The sequence below is a fragment of the Rhodamnia argentea genome, chromosome 5 (genome assembly GCF_020921035.1).
Source record: "Rhodamnia argentea isolate NSW1041297 chromosome 5, ASM2092103v1, whole genome shotgun sequence".
NCBI lineage: Eukaryota > Viridiplantae > Streptophyta > Magnoliopsida > Myrtales > Myrtaceae > Rhodamnia > Rhodamnia argentea.
This window is the reverse complement of record NC_063154.1, coordinates 27431002-27443316: the sequence shown is the minus strand read 5'-3', so window position 1 is coordinate 27443316 and position 12315 is coordinate 27431002. Positions and strand designations below refer to the sequence as shown.

General features: G+C 37.6%; 1 protein-coding gene across 1 annotated transcript; it reads right to left on the bottom strand.

Annotated features, from left to right (window-relative positions):
* Positions 1-7478: 7478 nt before the first annotated feature.
* On the bottom strand, positions 7479-10792 carry LOC125315292 (putative receptor-like protein kinase At3g47110). The gene is made up of 2 exons (XM_048279739.1): positions 8038-10792; positions 7479-7876 (listed from the first exon to the last, which is right to left on the bottom strand). The coding sequence occupies exons 1-2, from the start codon at positions 10790-10792 to the stop codon at positions 7479-7481; spliced, it is 3153 nt and encodes a 1050-aa protein (XP_048135696.1).
* Positions 10793-12315: the final 1523 nt, after the last annotated feature.

Genomic DNA, 12315 nt, shown 5'->3' with positions numbered 1-12315 from the left:
ATTTACCTGGTGTTGTGAGAAAATATTTTAATAAGCCGGTTTTTCTTATTAACGAGAAATTTTCTCACATGCCACCGAAACGGGGTAGGCCAATATAAAAGAGTTGATCACAATCAAACAATGTTATGAAAGAAATCCCAGCTCGACATGCGGGTGGATTGAAAAATCATGGCTGAAATCCAGTATTCCGTGACAAGTGCGAAGCATAACGTCTAGAGAGGTAATCGCTGTGATTGCCTATTTCTACCTTTTTACCAATGTAATAAATCCCTATCTCACATTTAAGTTTCCTAAAGTCTGCATAAATTATCTAATATTTGAATTGCAATGTCAAGGTCATTAGGAACTTACCAATTTGCATTTAAATTTTATTTATAGTTACCAAATCTTACATCTATGCTGCAATACAATGTGTTTAGTAAGATTAGATCCGAGGAGAGCGGTTTCCAAATTTATAGGCTAATTGACAACACGCTCAAGTCTTGACAACTCAAATATTTAGCACTCAGTAAAATTAAACACATTTGGTAATCCTAACCAGATGAAGCTTAAAAGGTTTAATCAAGTCAGAAAATCACTAATTTGCTAGGTGAGGTAAGGCCACTTATTCATTCTATGAAAGAGAGAGGCACTTAGAATCTTGCTAGATGTTTTGCAAAAACAGTTTTTTTTTTTTCCGGCTTAGTTAACAAACATGTATTGTTTAGTATTCAATATTCAATTATTATCAAGCATACTTTATTTTCATTTTCAATATTCAGTTATTATTAAGCATACTTTATTTTCAGGGGTGACAATAATATGCTGAGTGCTCTATCACAATTAAGAATGCTTAACTGATATAGAAGGATACCTTTGATATCAGAAGTGAACAAGGAATTAGACATGGATGTCTACAAACTAGAAGTATCTCTACAAAGGTGAACAAGTTGGAAGGACCTTGATCGAGAGAACAAACGGAGAAGAACATTGATGTTTATGATGGCTTGAAAGGACCAAGATAAGGTGAAAAGTTAAATGAACCTTAGTGATGGTGAACAAGCATGCAATTTTGATGTTTGTTGAATCTTAGAAAGACCACAATTGTGAATGTGAATAGCTTGGTAGAGTCGCAATTGATAATTTGCTTGGAAAGACTAGAGATAGAAGAGCAATAGATTGGTATCGCGACATCAGATTATTGGCTGGAGCAGTTCACTTTAGATAAGGTGGAAAGAAGGTGTTGTTCATTTGCTCATTTGATATGAATGTTGATCAAGATGAAACTGCCGTTGCAAAGGCTAGGAGTTCGCATTAGGAGCATTAGAGATGTATCAGAACAATTATGATAATTCTGTAAGAAGACACACCCTAACAACAACAATCTAATTGGTTTGGAAAAACTGCCACAATCAGTAGTCGTTTTGACACTAGTAAGCGATAGAGAATTGTTTGAGTGCTGGTGATGGTAAAACCAACAACTAGTTCATGGAGTTCAGTGAGAAATGGTCATCCAAGGTTGGATGGCTATATATATACTCAGTCCAAGCGAAGTAGTGAGGTTGGGTGGAAATGAACAAACCGAGTCTATAGCTCTTGAGTTTTCTTCTTTGTTTTGCTTTTTTTCATTATAGTACTTGCATTACTGATTATGTCTCCGTGAGGTGCTACTGAGTTGTAATCATAGTAAAGTTAAGTGTATAAGTGTAAAAACATGGTTGTGTCTTGATAGCATAATTTAGCACGTGAAACAAACAACGCTTATCGGTTGTAACTTGCAATGCTGATTACTAGTGGATTCCAGCCTCGTTAGTCTAGAGAGTGGAAGTAGACTTGAGGATAAAACCGAACTACTATAAATCCTAGTGTGCTATCTTCTATCTCTTTATTTTCAGCATCACTGTTCTTTATTAACAGTATACGTTTATTAGCAACGCATCCGAGTCCATATCTGTTCATCAATAGCACTATTGATTGTGTTAAACTGTTTTTGCTGTGGCGAAGTTTAACTTGTTATATTTTGCAAAAGTTTTTTCATGTTTCTCATTCAACCTATGTAACTCCATCTACGTTATATTGTTAGGCTCCACACTTGGTATTAGAGTCTCGTTGTTTGTTTTTAGAATTGTTTTACTTCCGAGCATAAAGATCTTTTTTTATTTTATTTTATGATACATTCTTTAAAACTCAAGATTTCTGAAATTATTTCATTGCTTTTAAAGATTTCTTTGTTTTGAATCAAAGTCTTCCAAATTTATATTTTACTAAATGATCTTCATTACTTAAAAAAATTCATAAACTCTTGTTCTTGGCTTTGAAAGAATTTTCTGATTACTTTGATTAAGTTATTTGGACAAAAAATTATTCCAGTCCGAATGAGCAATTATACTTTCCAGTAATCCTACTTTGGTGGATTCTTTGAACATATGAAGTTGTTTAATCTTAGCATCTTTAAGTTTGTCTTTTTTTCTCACACCACATGATATCACTATAAGAAATTGGAAAGACAACTAGAATTCTAGTTTGTCGATGTATTCATCCACGACAATATATATATATCTACTTCGAGCGAATGAAAGGTGCAGTTGGATCAATGATCTGATGAACAAGCATAGCAAGAAGAAGTGGGAATAGTGAAACACTTCCTTACTACTACTAAATCAGCCCATGTGCTTCATGTAGAGTTAATAGGAAAGCAATGGCAGCAAGAGCAATCATTACTCTCGAGAAAGAGAATAACAACCTTCATCTCCACCTACTCCTATTCATCACGATATTAAGAGAAAACTTGTACTAATCGCTTAAAGCTATTCACTTCGCATATTGTGCATTGTCTTATTTTAAATTTATGAGTGTTTCTTCTTGTGTGATAGTTAAAGATATTTGAGATCAACTCCAAAGTCACATTTAAAGGAATCAATGGAGTAAGAGAAATGAGGGTGAACACTTGGAAATCAAAGGAATGCTCATGTGCTGTAATGCCATCATGAATGAACTTGCTGAACATGGCTAGATAAACATAAATGAGGAACATTCAAGCAAGATTATTGAAGTACTACCACAAAAATGAGTTCATGTGAAAATCACCAATTCATGAAGCTCAAAGATCTCAACTCTTGACATTGGATAAGATTACTGGAATTCTTGTGTCTTATGAAATCAAATCCAACATTGAGCCAAGAAGATCCAAAGGTAAAAAAATCTATTGCGTATATAACTAACACCCTTCATGGAGATTTTGAAGGATTGTCCTCCAATGACAATGATGATGATGTTGATAATGATAGTTGACCACTTGATGATAATAGTGTTGTGGCGAGGAAGACATTCTAATAGAAATGTTTGATCATATTAGCATGAAGCAAATTGCTAAATTATCTGCTAAGAACCTAGTAAGCTGGTATGAAATGAAATGTGCAATGCATGCTAGTTAGGAAAGCAACATATCTTTCAAGTCTACAAATGTTATTGCTGCTAACCAAGCCTCGCAGATGACCCAAATAGACATGTTCGACTAACAAGGAATAAAAGTGTTGGCAATAAAAGAAAATCCCAAGATCATGATGAGAAAGAGAGAAGGAACAACGAAGGTGATCAAATCAAATTCCCAGCAATATTCTATGTAAGAAGAAGTCTCTCCCGATGATCAAAGCAATATTCCATGCAAATCTACCTTTTCCCGATCGAGATAGCTTCATCTTTTCTTTTGAGAAAGAGAGCTTCGTTGACCCTATTGAAGAAATGGCCGAAATCATCATTGTCTATTTCTATTTCTTCAGGGAAATATCAAAGAAAGTTGGAATTCTATCATATACAGATCTCATCACCCTTATCCTGCTTTCAAAAGGCATCAACATCATCGACGATTAAGACCGAGAGGATGATAAGCTTCAAATCTAAAAGAAAAAAGTTTTTTCAAGAAAAATGATGCCGCGAATGACATTTGAAGGGTCAATATGCACAATGTGCTCACGCAACTTGGATCAAGAAGAAGGCAAAAGCATATATGCCTATCTAGGAGCAGAAAGCTACTTGTACTCGTTCCAAAAGATCATATTCTTAGAGGGAGCTATTTCTGTTGAAAGAAACAACTCATGGTGAATCTACCAACGTGTATCTTCACGAAGAAATCAAGGAAATCAAAGCCTCCATCAACAATTAATACCAACAACAGGTATCAAGGGATGTGAATATTATATTTCCAAGAAAAAGAGAAGCAAAAGTCAATTATGGGCAAATTTTGATACATCCGCCCCTATTTGAGCACCGATCTTGATTATCAAATTGAGGATAGAAGAAAATGTGAATTCATGGATAGAACTTGCTAGTGTCGACATAGTACGATTAGTCCATCTTCAATATATCTTTGTTATTTTCGAAATCTCTTGTTGATATTGATAATCATGAAGTGATAATATTGAGATGAATGTTCACGATATTATAAATGATGATCATACAATGATGATGGTATTGAGACAAGGGGAGTGACATTAGTCTTATTAAAAGTTCATATCATCTGTCAACAACTTGGCTCTCACAACCGTATTTCAGGATACAATGCTTTTATATGTCATCTTTTCTGTATTATCATGAATGCTGATTGGCTTAGTTATTCCTTGATGATTATCATGACTGGAGATAGTGACATCTGCTAGTGTGCAAATTGTTAAAATTATCTAAGCAGTTCCTTATGTTCCTTTTGAAATATCATTTTTTTTCTGCCATTCGGTGTGGAAAATGGAATTCTATTTTGCTCCATGCTCTCCTTTTAATAAAAGCGGTCCCCGATCAAACCACTACTAGTGTTCGTTTAAATTTACTTTTTTATTTCTATTGTTACTTTGTGATAGAAGTCTCAAACTTGTGCGAAAATCCAATTGAGTCTTAAAATTTTCAAAAAGTGCAATCATTTACTAAAACTTGTTAAATTGATGCAATATAGTTTTTCCATTGACACCGTCAACTTATCTAATGGAAAATGTTGACGTGGCATTTTAAAATTAGTTTATCTCTCCTACGTGACATTTTTTATAATAATATTTTCAACTCTTTTTTAAATTAATAAGCAATCAAGAAAAAGCTAACATTTAATTTCAAAAGAAAAAACTTAAAAAAACAAAAGAAAGAAAAAGAGGAAGAGAGATGGACGGGGCCTCGCCGGTGAAGCTAGGTCGTTGCCTCCACCCATCACTTGCCCCGGCCGAGGGTGGCCAGCTGTCGCTAGTCCCGGGTGAGACCTTACCGGCCCCAAGCGAGAGCCGGCGAGTGTTGCTTCCTTAGCTTGCTCAAATCTAGGTTGAGGAAACCCAAACCTGGGAGATGCCGGCCCTTGGCCAAGCCTAGCGAGGGTTGCTGGCCCTCGCCTAGGCCTAGCGAGGGTCGTTGGCCCTAGCCGGGGGCCGAAAGGAACTCGATTAGGGCCGGCGTCGCCTAGTTCTAGGTTTCCTCAATCTAGATCCGGGCGAGCGATGCTCACCAACCCTCGCCTCGGGCCGATAAGGTCTCACTTGGGGCTGGCGCCGTTTCATCCAAGGGTGACGAAGGCCGACCACCCTCGGCCAAGGCTGGTGGCGGCAACCTAGCCTAACCGGCAAGGCACTGCCCATATGCTCTTCCTTTTTTTTTCCTTTTAATTTTTTTTTAAAATTGAAATTTAGCCTTTTCTTGGGTTTCTAATTAGTTTTAACAAGATTTGAAAAAGAAAATAATAAAAAAAATGCTAACTAGGAGAGAGAAACTCCGTTAAAAATGCCACATCAGCATTTTCGTTAGACAAGTTGACATTGTTAACGGAAGAACACGATTGTGCCAATTTGACAAGTTTTAGGGCTTGATTGCACTTTTTGAAAGTTTTATGACTCAATTTCTTTTTCGTGGCAAGTTTTAGGACTTCTAGTTCACATATTTTTATTTTTGTTTTCCTTTTCATTCTGATCTTTTAAAATTCTGGTTTTTATGATTTTTTTTCTTTTCTCTTTACTTTTTCTTTTGAAGTTTTATCTTACTCATCCTTTTTCCTTTCCCCTCTTGACCGGCGACTGGCTATAGGTGGAGCTAGAGCCTCGACACAGGCCAACGATTGGCGCTGCCAAAGGAAGAAAGGACAGAAAAATAAATAAATAAATTGATAAAATTAAAATTTTAAAATAAAATCAAACGGAGAAAAGAAAAATCAAATAATTAATAGGAAAAGGAATGTGGAGTGGATGGAGAAAAGATGTAAAAAGAAAAAAAAATCATTTTCCCCACTTTTGGAAGATGTTTTTTTCGGTGGATGGAAGATGTTTTCCTTGGTTCATTTGTTTTCCGTGAACCGAACGCCGGAAAATCTGAAAAATATTTTCTCGGAAGTTGTTCTATGAAACGAACGGAGCCTTAGATTAATGTTTTACCGGGCGTTTAACTAGTTATATTGATATGCCAAAGCCCAAGCTGTTGTATTACGATCTATAACATTTAATTTAGTCATATTGTCGTTTAGAAAATTTATTGGAATTGCAAAAAACTAGGTATGTATTTGATCCCAAATGGATATAGCTAGTAAAAAAATGTAAACAAGGTGTAGTTGGCGGATGATATCAAATTTGCATTCCATGCTGACCAAATTTCCTCCACGTATAGGCCCAGTCGATCGTAATTGGAACTTACTCCTTTAATTATGTCCAAATTATCCGTTAATTAGTCCTGAAGTCCCCGCGTAAAACATAAAAAAAATAATTTTTAGGGTGGTCAAATCTTTTTGGCGCGCAATATAACTTAAACGAATTTATTTTTTGACGCAATCACCTAAAACATATTAGAACTAGCCAAACAAAAAATAAATATTTACCATCTTTGGGATAAGACTGTAATCAGGAGATAAGTAAGATTCTTGTCGCACAACATGATCCTTATCCAAGGGTCATTTTATCTTGACCTATTTTTTTTGGTCGGATACACTTAAATATTATATACATTCTTTTTATCCACTGTTAAGTTTAATATATATTTAATAAGTGATAAACGTTTGAGGATGACAAATAACTATTACATTTCACTACTTTTTAAAAATTTTAATACTATTTAAATTTTTGGCAGAAGGATTTTTTTTTTTTTGCCGATTAGAAAGCCAAAAAAAAAAAAAAAAAAACAGGCCTAGTTTGCGAGAGAGCAAGACAAAAGTCCTTGTTACCAGATATCTGGAGGTACTCATTTTAGAGCCATGCTTTAGCGATTTTTCTTTTATTACACTTTCTTAGTGCAACTCTCAATCAGGTTACAATTTCTATCTTTTGGGCTAAAAGCCAAAACAAAGTACATTTATTTTTCATACAGCCGAAAGACAGTGATCATTTGCTTGAGACAACATAAACAATTTTGATCTAGCCTGGATTGCTATGTCCCTAGTCTCCCACTTCTTGTTGCCAGATTCAAATTGTCTATGAATGGCAAAATTCCATACCCAAAGCAATGACCATAAATACCACACGACTTCACATGAAGCTCAGATTTTACATCAACTAGGCAATGACGATGAACTCAAGAAGTTTCTTCTTGATTCCTTGGAGTTTAGTCAATGCATCGCCTATGTCCATTCGTTCCCTTGGAGACTCAGAAGAGCAAGTGACCCCTATTTCGATGACCGAAGCCAAACACTCCAGAGTAGTAAACGAGCTTTTGTTCTTGCCATCCGGAGCGACGGTTCGTCTCTTCTCCGATTCCTGATTTTCATGGAGTAGAATGGGATCGATTACCTTTTCCACTTGGTCAGTCAGAGATGCCTTTGCGAAACGATGAAGGTTCAGCCCATTTTCAAGCATGTCATCGGTCGGCCTCTTGCCTGTGAACATCTCCAAAACAAGGACTCCAAAGCTGTACACATCTCCTTCTGTGGATACCGCACTACCTAAGCCGTACTCTACAGCAATCAACAAAGCATAGTGATGCAGAGTGAATAATTAAGAGCGAAATATAGTCTTGATGATGTTTCATGTTTCCGCCTTTTGTTCAAGGATCGCTCTCAAATTATGATTTCGATAAAAGGAAATAAACCGAAAGACCTAATTGCTACATCATTACCTGGAGCTACGTAGCCAAAAGATCCTTTTACCCCGACAGAGCTCGATTGATCGACTAGTAGCTTATGTGTTGCTTCTGGAAGGAACCTAGCAAGCCCGAAATCGCCTACATGTCCAGTCATTTCATCATCAAGAAGTACATTGCTAGGCTTTACGTCACAATGAACTATTGGCGTTTCACAGTGATGGTGGAGATAATCTAGTGCACAGGCAACATCAATTGCAATATTCATTCTCTCAAGTAGACTCAACTTGCTTCTCTCTGTATATTGCGATGCAGTTGGGTGCAACCATTCATCCAAGCTCCCGTTCGACATGAACTCATAGACCAGTGCCTTGAAATCTTTTCCATTATGATCAAACCCAGAACATGCTGTAAGTAACTTCACGAGATTACGGTGTCGGATTCTTCTCAGGGCCCCACACTCTGCTATGAAGCTCTTGGAAGCTCCGTGACGGGTAAGGTTGAGAATCTTGATGGCCACTACCGATTGAGTCTGATCAAGAAGCCCTCTATACACAGATCCAAAACTACCTACACCGAGTAGATTGATGGAGGAGAATCCACCTGTCGCTCTCAGTAGACTATTATAAGAAACATGCAAAAGCCCTTCTTTAGAAGAGCTTGAAGCTGATGTGTTCTTTTTGTGTCTATACCCGAATAAGTATATCAAATAGAGCATGCAAGATATTCCTACAAAAGTAGAGATTGTGGATACCAGAACTTTTGCAGTTCCACTTATTCTCGCTCGTTTTGACTCTTTGTAGTCGCAACTGGGTAGTCGAAAATCTGGCAGACCCCCACAAAGCTTTCTGTTTCCAACAACTGAAGTTGAAATGGCACTTCTAAAAACTCCTCCTGTAGGTAATGCACCCTCGAAATCATTGGAAGATAGGCTCAAATTTGTCAGATTTAGCGATTCTAGATATTTTGGGATTTGACTTGACAATCGGTTGTTGGAAACATTCAAAACTCGAAGGCCTCTCATGGAACTCATAGTTGATGGTAGGGACCCTTCAAAAAAGTTATCTTGTAAATATAGGCGTTCCATGCTTATACAACTACTGATAGTGCTCGGGATCTGTTGATATAATCTGTTCCCGTCAACACGTAACTCACCAAGATTTTGCAATTTTTCAATTTCTTCCGGAAGGGAGCCGGTAAGATTATTTTGAGACAAGTTGAGATAAATCGACAAAGATGATAGGCTCACAATCTCCGGGGGTATGTTACCGCTGAGACCATTGTACGAAAGGTCTAAGAGAAGTAGATTCTGGCAGTTTCCTAGAGACGATGGTATGGAGCTCGTGAGATTATTGCCATACAGGACCAATTTGGTTAACATCTTCAAATTCCCGATGGATACTGGTATATGGCCAAATAATTCATTTTGGCTGAAATCCATAAACTTCAATTTGTTCATATTCCCTATCTCGGAAGGAATGTCTCCAGAGATGTCGTTGCCCCCCATGTGCAGCAATTCTAAATCGATGAGATTTCCGATTCCAGAAGGTAAGGTTCCAGAAATATCATTGTCCTCTATCCCAAATAGCGAAAGGGTGATAGAGAGGTTACCGATACAGTCAGGTATTGGTCCTCCAAAAGCATTGTTCTGTATACCCAATATTCTTAAGTTTGTGGAATTGGTTAAAGAGCAGAGGAAGTCCAAATTAGCAAATTGCCCACTTCCTAAGTTGTTATAGTCAATGGCAAACTTAGAGAGTCCTCTCATCTTTGAGAAAGAAGGAACTTTCCCTGTAAATTTGTTCCACCCGTTTTCAAAATGAGCAAGATTAGAGGCATTGGATATTGACTCAGGAATTGGTCTGGTAAGGTGGTTGAAACTCAAACCTATTAGCTCGAGATTCGGAAGAGTGAAGCCTAAGTTGCTGGGCAAACCCCCCTCTAATTGATTTTCAGTCACATCAAGGATTGTCAAGGTAGATATATTGAAAATTGAGATAGGAATCTTACCGACAAAATTATTCCCGCCAAGAGCAAGGATGTCTAGATTTCTCAGCTGGCCGAGAGTCTCCGGTATTGTACCACTGAGGAGGTTAATGGACGCTATTGCGCAGACTTGAAGAGAGGATAAGTTTCCAAAAGATGGTGGAATGTTTCCCGCCAAACTGTTGGATTGAAGTACAAGTACTTGGAGCTTGGACAAGGAGCCAAGTTCCGCAGGCAAATTTCCTTGGAGCATGTTGAAGCCTATGTCAAGAGTGAGCAAATCAGAGCAATGAGAGAGATTTGAAGGGATTTGTCCACTGAACGAGTTGTTATTAAGGAACAACTGCTGCAACCGAAACAAGTGGCCGAATTGCGAGGGAATTTTGGAGAGGAAACTGTTGTTCTCCAGATTGACTTCCCTCAGAAAGCTCAAATTACCAATATGGGGCGGCACGATCCCGGCTAGATTCGTGGAGCGAAGGTCCAATATGGTAACTCTTCGGTGTCTATGGCCGCATGTTACACCGTGCCACTCGCAGAAGTGGCTAGTATCATTCCACGAGCTCAAAACCTTGCCAGGATCGGTTATGTGGGCCTTGAATTCCAGCAAAGCAAGTCGATCGGTCTCATTCCCACCAGCTTCTATTAGAGTCAGGACACTCCATAATAGAAGAATGATAGCAGTTAAGCATGAGAACGATCCTGAGAAAACCCGATCCCTATTGGGAAGGTCCATGAGAATTTGTAGCAAAACACTCTCAGCTCGAGTTCTTTCGATTTTCTTGCGACATTGCTTCAAAACCATTTCACCAATATATTTATAATGGCGGGCAACGTGATCTTCCATACTAAGATATGTTGATGTCATCAAATGAAAGTTGAGAAAATTACAAGGCCGTGACAAGCAAGTTAATAATGGATTGTCAAGTCAGTCAATGAAAGGTGAAACACCACGGGGGTCTTCTTTTGTTCATTGTCAATTGCGTCTTCCCAATCCCTGAATTTCCGGGCCGTTTAGTAGTGGCAACGACTTCAGTCTTTTTCGGGCGTTTAAAATCTTGATTTTCCAGTGCCCATAAGCAGCATATTGTTAACCGTACAAGTAACTTGAAAGTAGGTCTATTTCACAATTTACAATCAACTTTACCTTCATTTGTCAATTGTATTATATATCTTTTTCTGGATTGAATCTTTAAATATAATCTTTTGGTTAATTATAATGTTTTTCTAGAATTCTTGGAAATGCTGGCGAGAAGGGAAGAGAAAAAAGAAACACAAAACCCTACCCCAATCGTCAAACTACCCGAAATCAGTTACTCATAACCCAATACATGACCCAAATCAAAAATCCCTAAAAATTTCGGGTGGGGCCGGCGAGGGTATTTTTGACACCCCCAAGAACTAATATATTGGATTTTCCGAGACCATCTTAGAATATTTTGATCAGTTAAATCGTTACAAAAGTGTAGCTTTATCAAAACATGAATTGTTAAGTCATCACTACCATTTCTATAATTAAATGAAAAATTGTTGCAGTCTCTAAACGCGTTCTTCCGGTGGGAAACTTGTCAAGGAAATACAAATAGAAAAATTCGTTTCCGAAACAGAAATTATTTTCAAGAACAGAAATGTTACTATACACACCCTTAGTAGGGGCAACAACTTTAGTCTTTTCCATGCATATAAAATCTTGACTTTCGGGTATGCAAAAGCAGAACACTATTAACATGACATGTGAGTAGGCCTATATACCATTACTTACATTTGTCAATTATAATATATATCTCTTCTACAAATTATAAATTATAAATTCGTAATGTCCCATTTTATGCGGTTGAAATATCGTTTGTTTTTATTGAAATCGAAAATAATACTTATAAATAAAGGAGTGGCCCGTGGAATTACTTATAATGTACCTTCCAATTTCTGAATTGTCCGTGCCTTTCAGTACTGGCGACGACTTTAGTCGTTTCCGCACTTACAATGACTTGACTTTCTTGTACTCAATCGGTCAATGAGAGCTGAAATATCATCGTGGCCCAGTTTGGTTCATTACCACTTAAGCTCTCGTCTTATAATCCACCTCCAATGTCTGAATTGCGCGTGCCTTTTAGTAGTGGCGACGACTTCAGTCAATCTTGACTTTCTTGTGCTCATAACATTATTAGCACGAGCAGTCAACGAGAGCTGAAACATCATATGGCCTAGTTTGGTTCATTACCACTTGTGTGCTTATCCCGCTGAGTTGCCCTTGCCGATTTGTTCTCGCGACGACTTTAGTCTTTTCCGCGCAAATAAAAATCTTCACTTTCCGGTACTGATAACACT